Source organism: Triplophysa dalaica, chromosome 18 (genome assembly GCF_015846415.1).
Source record: "Triplophysa dalaica isolate WHDGS20190420 chromosome 18, ASM1584641v1, whole genome shotgun sequence".
Taxonomy (NCBI): domain Eukaryota; kingdom Metazoa; phylum Chordata; class Actinopteri; order Cypriniformes; family Nemacheilidae; genus Triplophysa; species Triplophysa dalaica.
Window position 1 is genome coordinate 17,973,235 of NC_079559.1, and position 22,781 is coordinate 17,996,015.

Consider the following 22,781-nt stretch of genomic DNA (forward strand, 5'->3'; position numbering starts at 1 on the left):
GGCACGGGCCCTGGGTCGGACGATGTCCACGGTAGTGGTCCAGGAGAGTAACCCCCTGCTGTACCTTGCACAGAAGAGTGACACCGAGAAAGCTTTCTTGATGCACCCATCTCGCAGGGTGGGTTGTTGGCAACACCGTCGAGGACTGCGCTAAGCAGTTTTTGACGGTGAAGAAGCACCACGCCGTGACTTGGCATCCTAGAGGCCTCCGAGATCCCGCGTGACGTCTGCTTCCCGGTAGCCCAGGACCCCTTCGACATCGTCTCCGGTTCCTGTGCCCCCACAGGTGGCACCCCGGAAGCGGAGTTCGAGGGGGGAAACCTCCACCCCGTCAGCAACCTTCTCAGGCGAGAAGGGACACTGACGGGAAGACCCCAGGGAGAACAACATCGGGCCCGACCTTCACAGCCACGGCTCTTATCGGTCGGTACGGGACGGCTCCTGCCTCGTCACCAAAGCCGGACCCTTCTCAGGGCCTAGCGCCCACTTACTCACAGAGCAAACTGACCTCACACCTCAAACCCCCGCGACATACGGTTAGCTCCTCCGGCCAACGAACCAACCTCGGTGGGAATGGTGAAGCAGACCGTCCCCTTGGTCCCCCTATCACAGTCCCTGGGAGCTTGGCAAAAGTTGCCCACACTGTCTCGGTGGCTGATGCGGATGGTCTGTCTTGGCTACTCGATCCAGTTCGCCAGGAACCGTCCCAACTTTCGGGGCATCATCTCTCCCTCTCTCAGAGGCAGTGACGCCTCCGTACTTCAGGCAGAGGTCTCCACCCTTCTGGCGAAACAGGCAATCGAGTCCGTCCCTCAAGCCAAGATTTTCAGCGGGTTTTACAGCCCGTACTTCATCATTCCCAAAAAAGACAGAGGGTTGCGCCCCATTCTAGATCTGCATACCCTGAACAAGCACCTTCACAAGCTGCCGTTCAGGATGCAAATGCAGAGGCGCATCCTGACATCTATCAGGTGTCAGGATTGGTTCGTGGCAATCTACCTGAAGGACGCTTACTTTCATGTCTCGATCCTCCCTCGACACCGGCCGTTCCTACGGTTCGCGTTCGAGGGGCGGGCATATCAGTACAGAGTCCTTTCGGTCTGTCCCTGTCTCCACGGGTCTTCACAAAGATCCTTGAAGCCGCCCTTTCTATCCTTGGGGAAAATGGTGTGCGGGTATTAAACTCCATGACTGGCTTATCTTGGCACACTCGCGAGATCTGTTGTGTACACCGAGGGACCTGGTGCCCACAGAGGGCATCTAGATCGATTGGGATTTCAGGACAACCGAGAAAAGAGCAAACTCTCCCCAGTGCAGAGCATCCTCTTTCTCGGTATGGAACTAAACTCTGTCAACATGATGGCGCAGCTGTCCGCAGCACGCGCCCAGTCAGTGTTGAACTGCCTGGAACACTTCAGGCAGACGGCGGCCCCCCTGAAACAATTTCAGATTCTCCTGGGACACATGGTGTCCTCCGCGGGGTAATGCCTCTCGGATTGATGCACATGAGACCGCTTCAACACAAGCTACAGAGTCACTAAGCAAGTATCCCCTGGAGGTTGGCTGGGCAGAGCAGCCTTCCCCCTTAGTTCCCTGATGGAGGGAACAAGACGTTGTGTCCCTTATGCCACAAACACGTATCGTATTCTGCTGCAGTCGTGAGAGGCTCTCAGGCTCTTCAGAACAAGAGGTAAATGAATGCTGCACGCCGGCTTCCTTTTATACCGGACATCCGGGGGCGGAGACCAGCATGCAAATTTCATTCGCCAAATTTCATTGGCCTTTTCTATAGTAGTCAGAGTTGATTGGTTCTCAATGGCGAACCCCATCTGTCGTTCTCGACACAACGTTTGGTCCCCTTCATCAGGCAAGTGAGGTAACATACGTAACCAAGACGATTTCCATTATTAAGTTGGATTAATAATAATAATAATCATTAATATTTCAGAAGATTTTAAGTTACAGTTATGCATAAGGGATAAACTCTTTTATGATTTCATTGTAATACTTTCTGAAAAAATAACTTCAAGGTCATCTCATGATTAGAGGCACAAGGCTTTTTGTGTTGTGTTGCTTTGACTATGACCATGGTCAAATGAGGGTTACTTGAGAGAAAATTTGTGTTTTTATGAGCACAATTATATTCGCTCTGACTGTTTATATGGGAATAAGGAGCTTCTAGTGGGATTAACTGAGCTTTGGGGGGATTTAGCGGGAAAGGTTGCAGAATATTATCTATGAAACTGTTGAGCAGAAAACCATGAGTCTGTTTGAAAGTACCTCATAATTTAATGCAAATGGTCTTAAAATAAAGATAATGAAGACTTTCAAGGGACTAGATGACATGCAGAGGACAATGGCAGGAAAGTATATTAAATTGCTACAGATGAAGGAACAGAAAATGAGATGATGGAAAATAAGACGAAGAAAGATGTACCAGGAAGAAATCATTTGTTGGCTGTTCTGTCATTTTAGGGTCTCAGTTTTCTTTTCTGAGACGGCACTAAGATTAAATAGAATGCACATGGAGATTTAGTATATAATTTCATATTATCTTTTATAGCTTCACAGTAAAACAATTGTGGTGTTTGTGGTATTATTTTACAGCGATCTTGTGAACTATAAAGAGCAACCCTCTTGCCTAAGACTGGATACCTACAGTAAGCCATATCCCATTAGAGGGTCTAAGAAAGCTGATCTCTAAGATTGGTGAACTCTGCCAACTTAAAAACATTTGCTCTTAGTGAGATTTACCAAAGGCAAAACTCAAAATTACAGTAGTTGGGTTATTTTTTACTGGTTTTGATTGTTTTATTATTTTTGTGTAAATTGTACTTATATCATAGAGCGCTTTTCCACCATCGTGCCGAATCGTTCTTAATGCTTATTCGTTCCACTCTGTGCTGATCCATGCCAGCCGGTGCGTAAATCTTCCACCGCAGGGTTGATAACAGAAATTTTTAGGATGTTAACACAAACGAGTAACACAAGAGATCGTGCTAGCATTTGCTAGTTTTGTTTGAATTTTTGTGGCCACAAATATCATAATTTAAATTCACAAGGTCAACCTTTGTAAAAAAATGGCCTACAAATTGAATCAAGCCTTTATTTGTTACAGTGTATGCAACTGAAGTGGTGCACATATCCTCCAGCTGACTGGCTGAAGATGTGATTCAGATATGGCACAAAGAGCCAGTTGGGAGATGGAGCTTAAATTTATCTGGCATTCAAACAACAGCACCCTCCAAGTGCAGATCGCTGGACGTAAATCATAAACTCAACAAGGCTTATTTTTCTACACAGAGTGAAAGCGAGAATCCAGGTTTCTCAAAAACACAACTCTTCTTAAATATATTGTTTTAAAGATGTTTGAAGATGTTTAAAAATATGAAGACTGTGAAGCGTATGAAACGTTTTATTTAAAAAACGGCAGATTTCTTGTCAATTTCATCATGAGGATTTGTACACTTGCTAAGTGTAAAATAGCCAAAACTCTCAACTAATGCCTAAACCTCTAATTCTCAGTTCAGTTTTTAGACGGCTTAAAGAAAATTTTGTTCTGTCATCATTTACTCACTGTCAAGTTGTTCCAAATCTGTATAACTTTTTTGATCTGATGAAAAAAGCTATTTGGGGGAATGCTTGTAACCAAACAGTTATTGGACCCCATTGACTACCCTAGTAGGAAAATTTACTTTACAAATTTTTTGGTTCTGTTAAACACAAAGAAGATATCTAGAAGAATTAAGAACAGCAAACAATTCTGGGGCACTTTTGAGTACCATTGTCATTTTCCCTTCTAGTAAATTGGGTCTAAGAGTTGTTTGGTTACAAGCATTCATCCAAAAATCTTTCTACCGAACAAATAAATGTATAGAGATTTGGAACAACTGGACAGTGTGTAATTCATGATGGAATTTAAATTTTTGGGGCAACTATCCCTTTAAAGAGAACTTGCTTTGGCTCATTCATTCAACTGAATCAATGGATCATATCAGTTCACGTGAGAGTTGACAGTTCATGGCAGCAGTACACATACACATAGTCACCACGCTTGCAAAGCAGCTCACACGCTGTTGGTATTTAAGAATAATTTGCTTTCGTTTCACTTTATGGATGAAAGCACATCAAAGGGTTGCATTCTTCCGATGTGCATTTTTAACAGCAAGGCTGTTGACAGTAAATTCAAATGCTAATGAATCAAAAGTAGATTTTTGTGGAAAATTCTGATTAAAGCATGAAGAAGGAAGGGAGTAATGGAAATAAGAAATAAGGACTAGATACATACTGGCAGTTTACTGTGTGCAATTGAGCATCCTTTTAACAATGTACTGTATCTATTCTGGGATGGATAAGGTTTGGTCAGTTACTTAAGGTTTATTAAGTGTAACCGTATGCTTAAGAAAAAAGTGACAAACAAAAATAAATGATATATTAAAGTACAAACTTTAATTTCTTGTCATAATTTATACCGCAATACAAATCTATGATCAAGGGCTCATGCATTAAAGGGCCGCAAATCCAGGTATTTTCTGCAATGTAAAAATAGTCAGTGGTATCCCCACGAGGTCTCTGTAAAGTTTCAGCTCAAAATACACCACATATCTTTTATGACAATATGTTGAGCCATTTGTTTCTGCAATGGAAACATACCATTTTTGTGTGTGTCTCATTAAATGCAAATGAGCTTCTGCTCCCCTCCCCGTATGCAAAATATGAGGTAGAACGCTTACACATGTGCTTTGGATAACATCACGACAAGCAATATGGCGGAAAGCGCAATTACGTCTATAAAGCTTTGCCCAACCAAAACCCTACACAAACTGGAATAAAAATCACCTTAATGCCTTGTTCATGAATACGTATTAGATGGAAAAGACAATGTCATAGATAGAACAACATATGCTGATCATTTGCTGTACAAAATGTTGGCCAATTATGAAATATTTATGTACATGCATGTAATAAAATTCAAAGGAGGGAAGGAAGGAGACGGGAACTGCAAACATTTAACCATTTAATAAAACAACAACAAAATAGAAAGACAGCCAGCAGCCCCTCACGGACGACTGCCGGCGAATAGCAAAGTACATAAACAGCCTGCAGCCCCTCACGGACGACTGCCGGCGCATAACACAAACCTAAACTAAAACCCAGCCTGGTCCTCTCTCATTGACGGTCCGGTTGCTCGTCCTCTTATGATCTCGATCTCCTCCGTGATACGAGACCGGTGCGCGTACAGCTGATGCTTATTATTACTCACCGGCCTCGACTCACGGTCTCGTCCCGCTTACTTCACTACATACCCCCATCGCCCCTCACAGGCCAGGGGTACCCCCGAGACTGTCCTTGCTCCCTCCCCCTCCCTCAGGGGGGGGTCGCTCAGTCTCTGTCTACCTTTCCCTCTGGGGGAGTGACCGGAAAGAGGGAGAAAAAAAAAAAATGATAATCCGGTTCCCCGACATGCTGCCGCTCGGTCCACAACCAGCCGGGGTACTCTCAGGTGGTGGCCGCCCTCGGCACTTCCGCCCCCTGCTCCTCCCCCTTGGGCGGACGGACGCAGGCTCCAGCCTCTGGCTAACGGTGGTGACTCCCCCATTCCCGCTTGGACGATAGCCACCCAACCTCGACCCAAGAGTGCGGCATCAAAGATCACCGCTCCACCAAAGCTTTGGAAGCCCACGATGGCTACTCCTCTTCTCCAGAACCACCGCTTCGGACGCCCTTCGTACGCGCTGCCCGAACTTTCCGGCACTGTGAGGCCACTCGGCGGTGAGGACTCTCCGACAACATGTCTCTCCTTCCTCCCAGGTTTCGGCACCACTGTAATACAAGGTTCAATAAAAGGAGGGAAGGAAGGAGACGGGAACCAGCAAACATTTAACCATTTTATAAAACAACAACAAAATAAAAAGACAGCCGGCAGCCCCTCAAGGACGACTGCCAATGAATAACAAAGTACATAAACTGTCTTTGAACCATGTCTCAGGTTTATCTGCCAAAATGTAAACAACAGCCCTACATGCTAACACATTATTTAAGGAAGGCGATTTAAAAACAATGTGTAATACTTACTTCTTCGGAGATGAAACATTGATCACGAACAGCTTGTATTAATCCACTCTTGAGAATATTTTTTTGGCGAAACCCATGCTATACTGACCGGCTCCCGGTGCTTAGATTTTTCAACCTTTCCAGCTACCGGGTGCTCTAGCCCCAGACCTAGGGGTCGCATCGACTCGCGGTCAGCATCGTTGAATGCCAAGGCGGAGACCTTTTTCAACAAGTCCTGACTCGTTTCTCCAATTTTGTTGTTTCTTAGGCATTTTGTTGCTGGCTAGTGGCTACATCTGCTCTTGCCTGAAAATGGCTGACAGCATGTCTCTGGCGGAAAGTGGAACTTTCCGCACTCTTAAGGCGGAGTCTTGTCACTGTTTTGGTTTATAGGAGATTACAAAAAGAAGAATGATGGATTTGAATAATAACAGGATGTTTCTGCACTGGCGACTCAATTTCTGGTAGATAAACATTTAAAAGTTTCCTTGGATTGCGGCCCTTTAACCTTCTGTTTTGAAGTGAATCAATGAAATGGGATATGTGATGATTCCAATAGTAAATATAGCAAACTAAAGAAATACACTTCCAAAAAAGCATTTTGCAGTAATATAGTGCCTTGTTAAAAAGAATTGTTTAGTTGTCTTGGTGGTGTGGGTTATTAAATGCAAATCGTTGTTTTACTGAACTTCATTAAAACATGGCATTTAAATTATCTATAGTCTTTCTACAGATCAGGCATATCATTAAGAACAGCAAGATCAGGAGTCCTTCTGGTTCCCGTCCTAAATGTCTGGATGGTCTTATTTGTATGGGTCCCTGCAGTTCACCATCTCCTCTTTTTCTCTTGTTTCAACCAAAGAAGCCGTTCCTGAGTTTTCAAAAGCTGTTTCATGTAATGTGTTTTTTTGTGTTCAGGTATGACTGCCATTATAGTGCTGCTGACATCAATTTTGCTCTGTCCTCCTGTACCCTTAAAGCGTACAAATACTTGAAGACCCAGGGGGCCAACAGTAAACCACATAGAACAGTGAAAGGTTTTGCCTTCAAGTGAACACATTCACTTTGCTGAACTTGACTTGTTTTGACATTTGCTTTGGAGATCCATAACCCAGCTTAGCCAGCTGTGGAAAGGACATCTCTTAGAGACATTATTCTATTCATGCTCATGTGGCTAGTGCGTGAATGTGGATCACAAGAGAAAGCCTCCTTGTTATTGCGCACAGCTCATATGCCAGGTCAATTCGAGGAGGCACTGGTCACAATCACTCACAGTCACGGAATGTGCTGTGCATGCTTCTGCATGGCATCAAAACGCATTCAACCAAGTGAACAAGCACGAATATTGCAAATATTTAATTATGTTATAGAAGATTTTTTACTTTTAAAAGCATAAAATGTTGCTGCCTTTGATGTAGCTTGATGTAACAGAACTTTGATTGAGTTAACTGTAAAAAGAGTTACACGATTAACTGTTATTGAAACTTGAGGTTTCACAACAGTTAGTTTAAGACTGTAACAAATTACAATCACTATATAAGACTTGGGTCAAGGGCCAATATTCCATTAAGCATCTCTGCATGTCTCCCCCAACCCTGCTGACTTGCCAGTGGTCTGTAAAAGATCTGACACCATTACATATTTCACGCTACATGTGGCACAAACGCAGCACATACAGCAGGATTTGACACTTTTGACCATGTGGAACTTTACATGGAAAATTCCTTTATAAAACAGCTTTCAAAACAATTTTTGTAACAAATATTTCCATCACACCTCAAATTACATTTTGTTTTATTTTTTTATTTTTTTTAACTTCTGTAAAATAGTGCATTAGGAATGCCCTCCAATAAACTTATTTCAGTTTTAAACGATGAACAATACGAACGTGATACATTTACTTACACATTTGAATAAATAAAATAAAGAATGAAATTGTTAAATATTTCAGGCTTCATCCCTAATCAATCCCTATAACTCATTCAGCTCATAGTTGAAGAAAAGGGTCTGTAATGTGCAAGAACTGCTCAAGGTCAAACAGGAAAAATACATTTTAGTTATTCCGAACAGGCAAAATAAAGACTAAGTAAAACTTCAAATTACTTTACGCAGATCAAACCTAACATGTTATCACTCAGTAATAAGGTAGTTGAGGATAGCTTTCTGCTGTGATAACCACTGTTCACACTGTGTCCTTCTAAAGCCTTAGCCAGCAGATTAGTGAAGGACAGGCAGAGCGGGAATCCTCAGGCCAGGCTGTGCTTGCACTTTAACATGCTCTTGGAGTCTGGACCCACATAAAAGATCAGTAATCGGATAAGGTTTAAATGTCAAGGTCAGCTCTTGGATAGTTTATTCATTCTCACAGTTCATCCTCTTTTAAAGACCAAATTTACTTGTGTCTCAACTGACTGATGAAGTTGAGGGTAGTGACGTGAAATTCCTTATTTCTGCATTGAAGCCGGAAACATGGTTCACCCAAAAATAAATGATTTCATATTTTTTGTATGACATACAAATAACTTCCTTGCTTTTGATATTTCAAAGAGCGTTGGTAACTGTGTCACTACTTGACTTACCTTGTATGGACAAAAAAAAACACAAACCTTTCTTAGTCAGATAAAGGGGAATGAAAAATTTGAATGACATGAAAAATTAGTGAAAGATCTATTTTTCTTGGTTTATGAAGCAATAACAAAAGCACTGCTTGTCTTAGCACCAGCGTGAATTGTGACAATGTATTTACGCTTGTAAATATCTCTCTTGACAGCTATAATGAGCATAACTGTATTAATCCTGAACTAGCATTTCAAAATAGAACTGTATTTTTAAAAGTAAATGACCAAAGATATTTTTGGATTTGGCAGATACAGTAGCACACTGTAAAAAAAATACTTTTACTGTCCTTTTACAGTTGTGCTGTAATTCCACAGTAAAGTTCTGGCAGCTATATACCGCAATTGTACAGTTTAAGTACAGTTTTCTGTTTTAGGGCTTTACTGTAATTTCACAGTATTGGCTATGCTATTTTATATTTACTCTACTGCCCAGATAGATTCAACAAAAGTATGTTTACAGAGGTGCAAATATATATTATTCAAATGAGTTACAAACAACACTGTAAAAGATGAAAACATTTAGATGAAACCCAGGTTTAGGAATTTTTTTGATCTCCAGCTCAGTCATCTGTGCACATGAAGGACTTCTTACTGCCTCTAGAATAAAAGCATACAAACAGAGTTAAAAATGTTATTAAATAAAATGCATAATAATTAGAGACATTTCACACTATAATACACCATCAGGCCTAAGAGTTTTAAATTTAATACATGCAGATGTAACATGTAGATGTAAGCGCTTACCATTCACAACAAAATTGGGAATCCTATTTTCCCATTTACACCTCTCCAATTCACAGTTTTGGCCTGGTTTTTTTTGCCAGCTTCATTCACCAGACTGTGTCTTTACATCCACTCCACCGAATAATCCAAGATCAAGTACCTTGACTGTTTGAAAACATGCTGTCAGTAGTAAACCAAATTACTAAAACATGCTTTTGGAACTAATACTGATATTAGGATAAATTACAGTACAAACAAGACCAATTAGAAACATATAATTTTCAATTTTTTCAGATTCAGTTGAAATTGTACAAGTATACATTGTTAGAAAAATGTAAAAAAAATTAAATATACAGTCTTACTTTGTTTTCCTTTTTGGTGGCCTCAGGGAGTCTGTATTTGACTGGAGATGAGTCTGCTGTTCCACAAGATGCGCTGCTGTCGTGTTTTTTTTTCTCATTTTACTCTGTCAACAACATAATTTCAAATTCAAGACACACACATAGCTTTTAATTCAAATGTATTAAACAAACATCACTCTTTATGTCACGTCCGGACGGACAGAACCCAAACGCAGACAGTAAAGATGGGGTTAAACAATATTTAATAAGACACAAAACAATAAACCCACGATGGGGCAAAACAGAAACTAAATAATAAGTCCAAACACGAAGGGAAACAGGAACAATGCAATACAGATGATGGAGACACGAAGGAGTCAGTGACATCGACAATAGACAATATACATTTGACAATGAACCGACAAACAGTAAGGGAATGAGGGACATTAAATAAGGAGAAACTAATGAGGAGAGATGACAAAGGGATCGGGATGGGCAGGTGACAAGACTTAACAATGAGTACAACTAGCTGGAAGAGGCACAGACAGGTGAGGGAGATGAAACACTAATGTGACGCTAGACAGAGAGACAAGGGGGCGGAGCTACACGGAAGACACGCGGCGAAATGTCATAACAAACCGCCACTTGTCCACACAAGACGAAACACACACACACACACACACACAAGACATGATATTGTCACGGCTCTGTCCCCAATGCTCGAATACTCATGACAGGAAGGACAGGACCGTGACACTTTACCCAGACTGCAAGCACAACATTCACTTATTTAGTGCCAACAAAGCTGACAATGTTTTCTACAAACAAAACTCAATCATGGATAAACTTGAAAAAAAATTTATTGCAAATGAACCAAAAAGCCAATCGAGTAGGTATCAAAACCTGATAGTTTAGATTTAAATAAAAGTTTCAACTTACCAAACTGTATTGAAGACCAACACAAGGGTTGCTTCCATGGTAGAATTTGAATTATGGACTTCTGCTTCTCCTGCTTCTCTTTTTTGCTTTTAACTTTGGCTAACCAAAACCGACCAAAATCTTAACTGAACTACGTCCTTTTTATGGCAAGCCTAACTGAAACCAGGATGTAGCTTCTGGCTGACCAGACCAAAATGACCCTAATTCTGTTTCACACAAAGACTGTGAAAAAAACATTTAAAAAATGCCAGAATTAAGACAGAATTTCATGCTATCTGGGAAGAGACGAGCTGTGACGCTATCTTGATTACCGTGCTGCTTTGAATAAGTGGGATGTGTTAAAAATCCTATGCTAAATGACTAAATGTAATGTAAATGTAACATAAAGTTAATCAAGAAATAATTTAATAACATAATTAATACTGGTTTTAAAGTGTTCTACTGCATTCTGTTTGGGCCCTGTTTTTACTTTTGTAGTTTTTATTACATTTTATTCAACATTGTTTATTGTTAACATTATTTAATTTAACATAAATATGCTATGTATTTCTAAAATCATATATCCCCCAAACACAGAAGATGCCTACCCGAACAACCCAGTGAAACCTCAGACCCCCTTTCCTCTATTCATATTCTTGACTTCTCCCCTGTAACGCATAAGGCGGGAAATAGCCTATTGGGCAATGAAACTGTGCTGAAATAGTGGGATTATAACACCTAGTCCTATTAAGCGAATCTTATTCAGGTTAAAGTATAGGAACTATTTTGGTGCTTTGTTAGCTTTTAATGGACTTATTCTTTCATTTGTGGGGAGATGTCAGTGGGAGCTGGGTAATAAGCCTGAAAAGAGAAAATCCGATGTAGATGAGTATTTTGTGTTTTTATTATTTCATTATTTTATAAACCAAACAACAACGGGTGTGCTGCATTATACGCCCTGGCGGACCATATATGGTTAAAACTGAATGTACCCTCTCTTAAAATGTAACATTGGGTAATATTTTTATTTTACAATCTGTACCCAAGATGCCTGCTTAATTGAAAATTTTCTTCTTAAATTAAAATTATTGTTTAAATCAGAACAATACCCATAAATTACATTTACTATCAGAAGAATTCAACATCAGTATTTGTACTGGAGTCAAAGATATTTTTTTTTATTTAAATTGTCAGATTACATGTACCCATGCACAGCCAACTGAAAAGAAAGAAAGAACAAAGAGTTTTGGCAACATGTTGTGATTTTAGAGCGATCTGCTGAACAATGGAGTGAAAATCAAAACAGGATGTTTTTTTATAGAATTTGTTTTTTCTAGAATTGCCTGTCAATACTAGTTAAAAATAATTGAGTCCTCTCTGTAGTTACCTGTTATGCAATACATACTGAACAAAGCTTCCAAACATGTCTTTTAAACTCGTTTGTCGTTTTTTGTAACAGTATTTTTGTACAAAATGCTTTTCTATATACCTCTTTTCCAGTGATGTACAAAAGATCCTCTTTGGAACATTAAAGATTGGGTATCATGCTATTTCATGCATTCTGAATTCTTTACACTCTTAAACATTGTCAACTTGTTAAAAAACGAGTTGGATGTGACGTATACATTTCTCCCAGCACTCTATCTTGTTTCGGAAAGTTTTTTAGAAGTCTGGATCCCTGTTTCGTAACAGGGATCCTATATCTTGTATTGGGCAATTTTCCCGGAAAAGCACGCACAAGCCAAGGCAATGAAAGCGCATGCCTACTCGCCAACCGATGAGGGATAAGAATACCCCCTAATCAAGATTGGCTGCGCTGCGTCAAGATTGACTGCGCTGTGGCCCTGCAGTTTGTTATTCTTGCGATGATGATAGAAGTTGAGGTGTTCGTTTGTTTATAACATTTCAGTGATGAATGTTATGTAAATGGTGGATATGACATGGATTTAGAGATCATTTGTAACTGATAGATAGCGCTGTCCCAGTGCTAAAGATGCCGGACATGAATTGCATGCGGTAAGTCAAACTAAGTCATATGTAATGTGTTTTTTTGGCAATCATCGCGTATGTGCATAATGAACACGAAGGGATTAATGTGATGATGTATTGCGTGCTATGGTTACGCCCCCCCTGCCTGCCTCCAGCATCTCGTCTTTTCCAGAAAGAATCTTACATCTGCATCTCTCTTTTATATATTTGATCAAACTAAATACTCTTCGAAGATAAAACAAATGTAATATTATTGAATAGGTACTTAAGATTAATATGAGGTATTTAAGTAATGTTGTGAGTCATTGAAGCAAATATTTCGAATAATAACAATAGCAATCAACTACATATAAAAAATAATCAAGTTCATATTTTGTACGCTTATTTTGCATAGGACTGTTTATTGTAATGATTCTGCCTCTTTTGATAATGTTTTCTTAGTCTTGTGGCAGGATCATGACAGACCCACATGTTTTGTGTGAGAGAGACAAGATTGTTAATAATTTTGTGCCCTGCACCTGTTCCCCTCTTGATTTGGTTCCCTATTTTATTCCCTCGTGTTTTCTGTCCTGTGCTACTGCATCGTGCTTGATTCCTGTTTTGTTCCAGTTTGCCTTGTACCTTGGCCATTTGCATTTCCTAGCCTCATGTCATGCCGTTGTGTGTACTATATAGTCTTGTCTCAGTGTTTGAAATCATAAGTTAAGTTATCATGTTTTCTTGTTTTTTGCCCCCTTTTGGAAAGTCTTTGTTCCTGTAAGTTAGGTTTTTATTACTCGCCATAGTGGGTATCTGTTTGTAGTAAATAAAGTTTAAGTTATTTCATGTACAGCTGCCTGCGCCTGGGTTCTCTTCAGTGAACATTCCTGACAGTTTATTTGCTTTTGAGAGTTTTTCATGAATCCATTGTTTGTACTGCATTGTTAAACTCCCCACTGGTTTTCACAAAAGTCCTCCAGGTCTTTAACAATCTTTTTTAGCATCTTTTGCATATTTGACCCCTTTCCAACAGTAAGGGGGGACTGTTAAGGAATTCATACAATTGAGGGATTCAAGCTGTTATTATCAAAAGTAATATTCACTGATGCTCAAAAAGGCAACTACATGAAGAGCCAGGGTAAATGTTTGAAATGGATGATGTGTATGTTATTTATTGGAAAATATTTGTCCATTTAGTAATGCCCTTCAGAAGCTAGAAACAGTATTTACATGTTACCTAGAAAACAAAGTATTAACAATTCACACTGGTCAGCTTCAAGGTGAATGTATGACCACAACTGTACGGATGTACATACTGGAGTAGAGAGGTAAAGAAATTTGTGACAATAATCTTGTCAAAAAAAGTGTTCAGTTTAGTGTTCAAATGAGAGAGTGTGTACCAGTAGTTATGTAAAATCCAGTTTGGGGATTTTATAGTTTGAGTAAAGATTGTGCTAAATACGGATTCCGGCACATTCATTCAAAAATATGTCAGCATATTTTTCACCATGTAATTGAATTAAAAGACATCCTAATTTCTTGTTTGACTGGTTTCAAAGTAAAGGTCAAAGTTGAAAAAACATCCAAAAGGTTATTCCTTCTTACCTATAAAGCTAAAAGTCTAAACTTCTTTTTTTGTCCTTCATGTTCTCTTTAGATGGGAAATTCCTCAGAAATTACCCATTTTGCTTCCACAATTCCAAAGGAGCATGATGTCTTCATGGGTTCCATATACACAATCTTCTGTGAGTCCACTCTCTAACAACTGATACATTATTATAGCAGCATTATTTATTCGAATTGAGAAAAAGAGAGGTTGAAATGGATAATATGAGATGGGATATAATCTTGATAGTGTATATTGATGCCACTGTAGTGGGTAGTTGTCAAGCCATTTCTATGCATTTACTATGGTGTGCCGAGTTGTTCTTAACACATTGCTGTGCAGTTGCTGAACTGCTAAGTTTTTTTTTGAGTGGTTGCTCACTGACCTTTGTCAAAAAAGTCTGTACCCGAGTTTCTGTTCTGGACACAAAACAATGCTTAAGTCTCTCTCTCATGTACCTACTGACAAACAAATAATTTGACATATTAGAAAATTAATAACTTGTTTTTTTTAACAAACTGTGTGTCCAGTGCCATGGGTTTAAACAAAACGCTCACCATTAGGAGCCTTAGAAAAATGTAATTTTGAGTGAATTTAAAAGATTTCTTTGAAAACAGTAGTTCATACCCACAGCATTGCACATTTTGTTTGAACAGTTTCAGTATGCATTGCTTCATGTAACACCCACTTTAGTCCAAGGACCTCTCTGCTAACCAGCTAACAGTTTGAATCAGGTGTTAAATGGAAGAGACTTTCAACATGTGCACTATAGTAATAATGTGTGCATAGTTTTTCCATATAGTTTCTGATAACACTTAAATGTTTCACTACATGCTTAATGTTTGAGTAAAAACAGTCGTCTTTTAAAATCTAAGCCTTATCTGTGGTTTATTTAGATGTATATTTACAAATATGCTTTGACTTTGTTAATTCTTTAGCTGTGGCTTGTTTATGAATGGAAATGCGAGTCACACCAGCTCATATAAAACAGTTCGCACAATATAGTCCAGGGCCTTTTTTTTTTATGTTGTCTGTGTAAACAAAATAAGGTCCAGTGAAGCTTCAACAGCTAGGTTAACTTCAGATGTTAGCAAACCGAGCGGAAGTATAAATGACAGTCTGAATAGTGGGTTCTTAAAAAGACATAAAGTGCCATAGTAAATCACAACAGCTTAAGTTCTTGCCAAGCTGTCAGAGCAGTAACATAACATATGCATAGATGCATAATTTGACATAAAAGTATATAACTTTTGTCCTTGTAATAAGCTTTTTAATGTTTTTATTGTTATGTTTTCTTTTCAGGTATTCTGTCACTCTTGGGAAATGGCATTCTTCTGCTTGTGGCATATCGTAAGAGGTCTTCTCTGAAGCCCGCTGAGTTTTTCATCATAAATTTATCTATTAGTGACCTCGGCATGACAGTTAGTCTGTTTCCACTGGCGATTCCATCAGCATTTGCTCACAAGTATGAAGATTTCTGTAATAAATAAGATTCATTATGAGAATGATGAGATACATTTTGACTTTATCAAAACCTACTGTATAATCCCTGAACTGTAATACTTTCCAGGCTCTGGTGCAGCCCTCAACAGCTTCCAAGTAGTAGTAAATATAATAAAGATAAAATCAATTTGCTTCAAGCTGCTTTAGTAGGCTATTTGTTTATCTGAAAATGGTTAGTCTAACTTACAGTGCTCCACTTTTCCCTAGAGCCAAAACTGACCTTTTCTTTATTTTTACTGCAGTTTGTATTGAATGAAAATGTGCACTTTTCTTTCGTATTTAACAGAGAGAAAAAAATTCTGCTCTTACATTTGAAAGTGATAGTTCACCCAAAAATGAAAATTCTGTCATCATTTACTCACACTCTTGTCATTTAAAACCTGTTTGACTTCCTTCCTTCCGCTGAACACCAAAGATTATATTTTGAAGAAAGTTGGTAACCGAACAGCACTGGCTCCGTATGGACACAAAACCAATGCAAGTGAATGGGGTCCAGTTAACAACATTTTTAAAAAATATCTTTTTTTTTCGTTATGCGAAAGAAAGTTATACAGGTTTAAAATGACAAAAGGGTGAATAAATGATGACAATCAAAATATTTTGGGGTGAACTTTCACTTTAAATCATATGTTATGGTTCCTTGGTTCTGATTCTATGTTAAAAAAAATGTGTTGCATCAGAGCCACTTTGTTGTTATACACACTGGTTTGTGTTATAGGTTTTTGCTGTTTATATTCTGTTATTAATAACATGTATCATGTGACTGCACAAAGGTCTAAAAGCACAAGCTGTAAATGCACTTTTCATTGTTTGAAAACATCATAGCTTTCATTCGTTCCAATGTCTTTTCTGTTTCTCAGGTGGTTGTTTGGGGAGTTGACCTGTTTGTGCTATGCTGTATGTGGCGTTCTCTTTGGCTTGTCCAGCCTGACAAACCTTACAGCTCTGTCTTCTGTCTGCTGCCTCAAAGTCTGCTTTCCAACCTACGGTATCCTCTCTTGACAGCTTTTACCCCTCAATACATTTATCTTCTTCTGCCCACCTCTGTATCTTAATTTAAAATCGAATGCACCCATTCTGTCCTGCTGCGATACAACCCAAGGTTAAATGTATCACTTGATGGCGTTCAGTGTTCTTGTTGGATAAGCTTTTAACCTAAGGATGCAACATAAAGATATCATCAAAAAAACTGCAGTTGTATACTATAAATTAATCTAAAGCCATATGATTGATTTTTAATATTATAGTATGTTCTTAAGATTCATTATAACTGTGTGTTGTGTAAACATTTTTTAAGCATTTTTACAGAGCTGAAAACACAAGGCGCTATTCTGCACTGTATAAAAAAATAAAGAAATAAAAATAAAAGGCAACCTGAGTTGCCCCACCGATTGTTTTCAACGTTTTGCCAACTTTTGTTCACATATGTAATGCAGATTGTCTTATTTTACTAACCAAGTTGACTAGTTCACCCAACTGAAAATAATTTTTGATTTAACTTTGTCATTATCACTAGACATTATATGCACATATACATACATCATCGACTTAAGGATCGAAAACATTTGTCAAACAACTGCACATTGACAAACACTTTCAGCAGAGCAGCATTGCCTCATGTACTTAGAACAAAACACTAAAAACCTAAACGTTAAACATCATTCATTATGAAACAACTGTAAATATAACAGAAATTGTAATTAACATTGACAAGAAGAACAGCATACAGCCAGGAATCCCTAAAATAGTCGAAAATACTTTGCAACCAACATGTTTAGGCAAATCTTGTTTGCTTTATGCAAACTATAAATTGACTCCATCAATTAAACATTCTTTGTTCAAGTTCAAGTTAATAAATAACAATAAACCTTCAAATTAATATCGTATTTTTTCCTTATAAAAACAATATAACATTTTTCCTTCTTGTCTACATATGTGTATACATAATGGATGTGTATCTGTTCTTGAATTTTTTCTGAACATACAGACCAAATGTTCTTGGCGATAAAAATAATTGCTGACTTTTTTAACTTTTAAAACAAATTGGTTGAAAGAATCATTTTGGGAGAGCTATACAGAAGTCACGGTTTGGTTAGTGAATTATTCTAGATGGCCTTTTTCATTTTGAAAGCAGTTTTACCATTTATAGGACTGGTTTCCAGGACAGGGTTAAGCTAAAGCTAGGACCCGGCCTTATTTAAATTAGGATATTTAGCCGGCCTTATTTAAATTAGGATATTTAGGTCGTTTTAACAAACACAGTTTACAAAAAACATTACTGGTGTGCATCTTCAGACAAAACAATCGCACTGATAAATATTATGTTTCTGCAAGTTATTTTCAATCAACACATTTAGGTTAGTCTGAGACCGGGCTTAAGCCCTGTCCAGGAAACCACCCCTTAGATATTTAACTTCCTTACATTAAAAACTAATTAAATTATGAAGATATGTGTGGTAGACAGAAAATGCAAACTAAGATGGCAGCAAGGAAAGGTGAACAGATGGACTTTGTAGGTGGGAGGGAGGCATGGTCATTATTAAAATGATATTTCAGAGGTGATATTGACAGATAAAATGTGATTCTTCACCCTGAGGGGTGTCATGATTGGCATAATTATCGGAGAATATAAATGTAGGTGTATTAAGAACATATCAATGAAAATGTATTACAAATATGTTGCTTTATCGTTTTTATGTGTCTTTTCTAGGTAATAAATTTTCTTACTCTCATGCATGTATGATGATAGTGGGTGTGTGGTGCTATGCCACTGTGTTTGCCGTGGGGCCCTTAGCAAGTTGGGGTCACTATGGCCCTGAACCCTATGGGACAGCATGCTGCATTGACTGGTAGGTGCCTGAAAGCATATTAATAGAAAGTAAACAGTAAAAGATTTACAAAAATAACTTTTCTTAAAAAAATGTGAGTGGTGGTTATTCATGCAAACACAAGGTCAAGCCTGGCTTGTAGTGAGTGATTTCTAGAACATTGTCTTCCGGTTGCTAGGTTATTGCTTAATAATCCAAGTAAAAAGAATCCTCCCAAAGCCTCTGATATTCTTGTCTCAATGTAAGGTTGGGTTATTCCTTCAATGCAAAACTTTGGATATCCTCTATCATAATCATTAAGCTGAAAATCATAATTAAGATTACAATAAGAAGAGTCCAAGTGTTTAATGAGGTTAGGAGTTTGTAAGGTTATTTGGTCTATATTTATTAAACCTAAAGTTGATTAAAATCTGTATATGAATCTTTATTCTGTGGAACACAAAATAAGATATTGTTAGAAATGGTTTTCTTTCCATACAATGGAAGTCAGTGTGATCCAATGTTGTTTGCTTACCAGCAATGTCAAAATATCCAATTTTGTGATTTGCAGAATAAAGTCAGACTGGTTTGGAAAGACAGTAGGGTGAGTAAATAATTAAAGAATTTTACATTTTTGGTGAACTGTCCCTAACAACAGTATATTCCCTCAGCAATCAGCACTAATGATTGTTTCAAAATTGGTTTCTCAAAGACTTCTATTGTCATTAGGTCAGCAAAGTAATCCCACACTGTACAGCCGGTTTTCCTAATTGGCTCTCCACAGCTTGTTAACCTTTTGTAACAGCTGTAACACAGGTCCTACAAGCTGAATCAGTTGTCTTGTACGCAGGTACGCACCTGGCAACAACGCGCTGGCCATGTCTTACATCATCTGCCTCTTCCTCTTCTGCTATGCACTCCCATTAGCAGTCATTGTCCTCTCCTACATCATGATCCTCATCACTGTAAGAGGGTCACGGCTAGCCATACAGCAACATGTGTCTCCACAGACCAAGACAACAAATGCACATTTCCTCATTGTAAAGGTGAGGTGGGGAACAAATGATGTGTTAGTTATTACACTATTTGTAATGATTTGGGGCGGGATTTAAAACATTAAAGCAAGGACTTCTAAGTCTCTTTCTAAGAAATCTAAGAAATATGATGACCTTTTCTGTCAACACTAATGAATGTTGACAAAGATTCTTAAATGCATTATCTTTCTGTCTTTGCAGCTACTACTACGTATAGCCAATAGCCATTTTCCAATCAGTAGGGTGTAGCCATATCCACGTCTAATAAAGAACCATTGAATTGATCAGGAAACCCTTTTTTCATCATTGGTAGTTTAAGGGGCAGTGGATGTTCAGGGAGTAGCCCAGATCTCTGTATATGGAGACATCTTTAAATAAAAAAATAAAAAAAGTCCAACAATTGGTCACAGTCACAAACATGTACATATGTTAGCCCTTTTAGCTTTATTTTAAATGAAGAGTGATTGAATGAACATTGTGTTTATCCTTCAAATCAGGGTTTGTATTTTTGTCAAACTGGCATATAAAAAATGGCATCAATGCTGTGATTATTTTTTAGGTAGAGAAGAAAAATGAATTGAGGAATTTTACTACGATATTAAATGTATAGATTGATTGCACTGAAAGTCACTTTCTAAGCATCTGCCATATGCATTAAAAATGTTAACGAATAAAAAAATATTTAATAAAGTGCTAAGTGTATTTGTTTTGTGCTACATTTCAGTTCTCCAGAATTTTCACTTTAATATATTTGTGTTTTCTTTTGTCTCTGAAAGCTCTCAGTGGCCGTGTGTATCGGTTTTCTGAGTGCATGGAGCCCTTATGCGGTTGTGGCAATGTGGACTGCATTTGGAGAGCCCAGTCAAGTCCCTCCTCTAGCTTTTGCTCTAGCAGCTATCTTTGCCAAGTCCTCCACCATCTACAACCCTGTGGTGTACCTACTATTCAAACCCAACTTTCGTAAATCTTTGAGCAGGGACACAGCTCAAATACGCAGACGAATTTGTTCCAGCCCATGTAAGGGAAGCCCTTTGCCTGATGTACAGAATCTTTACCCGCAATCATCCCTCCAGTGCAACAAGGATCTTAGCAATTCCTCTCGCTTTTCTAATGGCCTAGCGGATAACCACGGTGCTTGTCTTCAATGCACAGAGACGGACCCTCATCTTCAACAGACCACGCCTCAAAGAACTGCATGCGTGCTCATGGGTACATCCTACAGCGAGGTGACTATGAGTCAGATGCCAGAGGCAATGCAAGTTGACCTTTTGTGAATACCCATCAGGCTTGCTTTATGCTACAACTAGGACAAATGTAAGGAGAAGATGAATGGATAGACTCAAAGTATAACCCCTGGCAAACATAAGCCAAATATAAGACAAGAATTGCAGTGTATTTGGGTTATGTATATGAGTTCTGTTCAGAAAACCATTCAAACAATGCATGTGAAACTGATGCACTTAAATGTACGATAGATTGAAAAAATAAAAAAGATAGTGGAGGTGACACGATCCATTCTGTATAACTTAGAATCTGTAAATCACAGAAAGCTCAAATTCATTCCAATGGAATATTCTGAGCAATCAACAGTAATTAAAGGGACAGGGTTTAACATGTGAAAATTGTTGATGTGAAAATCGGTGAAATCAATAGTCTCCAATATAATTCACCAAACAGCTCAAAGGACACCAAGGCTTTTAAACCAAACACCACCATGACATAAAAAACAGACCAAATGTTCAATTGATTATAGAGCTGGTCATAGGGTTCGCTGCGGTGGGGCTGAATTTTAATTATTTATGTTATTTTATTAATATTTGGTCTTTGTGTCAGGTAAAGTTTGTCGTAATTTGATTTAGAGATTTTTTTAATCAGATGTAAATTTCTGTCATCTGTCACAGTATTTTATTCTGCAAAAATAAAGTAAACAATGTAAGGTAACAAGGTGTAAAAGCATTCAATATTTTGGTAACACTTTATAGTAACTGCACGCTATGAATCATTAAGCATCAGTACATAGTTAATTAATCATTTATGAAGCATTGGCCCCACATTAATAGACATTAGTAAGCAGTTTATAAATACAGCTATAAATGCTTTGTTCTTGATTTATAAGCATGTATATAATATGCTTAATAATCAAATTTTCATACTTTATTAAGGATGAATTCATCATTTCTAAACTAAGGATTACATTACTTACAAACCAGTTAGTTAGGAGTTGTCAGTGGTTCATGAGATCATTTAGAAAGTGTAAGTAAATGATTAATAAACTCTTTGAATGCACATTTATACATCTTATTATTCTGACATATAGTAACAGTTACTTAATTTGTTAATAAATGCTTTTTTAACACACATTCCTGCTGTAATTCATGATTAATTAAGGTAGTTATAAAACATTTACTAGTTGTTAGATAACTATTTTTTGTGAGCTCATCTAAAGTGAGGACTACGTATGCCTTGTAAAGCGTTTACAAATGAGAGTTGCATATCACTTCACGGTTATATTTTTTCTGGAGGTGTGCAGGAATTAAAAAAAATTCAGAAGTTTATTTTTCATCTTATATAAATTCATTTAATGTTAATTTATATGTTCGGTTGTACAATTTAAATTTTGCAGAGGTTTATTTTTTATTTTATATTAAATCGTTTTATATTCATTAATATGTACAGTTGTACAGATTAATTTCTTTCGCATCTTGAAATAAATATTTCTATATTCTGAATCCCTCTGTGTTGTGTTTTTCCTATTTCTGTTTAGAAGATAACTGAGCCTTTAACTCTCATTTGTAAATGCTCTACAAGGCATACATAGTCCTCACTTTAGATGAGCTCACAAAAATAGTTAACTGACAACTAGTAAATGTTTTATAACTATCTTAATTAATCATGAATTACAGCAGGAATGTGTGTTAAAAAAGCATTTATTAACAAATTAAGTATAACTGTTACTATATGTCAGAATAATAAGATGTATAAATGTGCATTCAAAGAGTTTATTAATCATTTACTTACACTTTCTAAATGATCTCATGAACCACTGACAACTCCTAACTAACTGGTTTGTAAGTAATGTAATCCTTAGTTTAGAAATGATGAATTCATCCTTAATAAAGTATGAAAATTTGATTATTAAGCATATTATATACATCCTTATAAATCAAGAACAAAGCATTTATAGCTGTATTTATAAACTGCTTACTTAT

The 22,781-nt window shown here is 37.8% G+C and overlaps 1 protein-coding gene across 1 annotated transcript in view; it reads left to right on the forward strand.

Moving 5' to 3' along the window:
* The window catches only part of opn7d (opsin 7, group member d), a 29,218-nt gene extending 7,770 nt beyond the window's left edge, over nucleotides 1-21,448 (forward strand). The window contains exons 3-8 of the mRNA XM_056772847.1: nucleotides 14,280-14,367; nucleotides 15,531-15,693; nucleotides 16,592-16,719; nucleotides 18,442-18,580; nucleotides 19,389-19,584; nucleotides 20,349-21,448. Of these exons, the coding sequence (XP_056628825.1) occupies nucleotides 14,280-14,367; nucleotides 15,531-15,693; nucleotides 16,592-16,719; nucleotides 18,442-18,580; nucleotides 19,389-19,584; nucleotides 20,349-20,846 (1,212 nt within the window). The 3' untranslated portion in view covers nucleotides 20,847-21,448. The remainder of the gene's footprint in view (nucleotides 1-14,279; nucleotides 14,368-15,530; nucleotides 15,694-16,591; nucleotides 16,720-18,441; nucleotides 18,581-19,388; nucleotides 19,585-20,348) is intronic.
* Nucleotides 21,449-22,781: the final 1,333 nt, after the last annotated feature.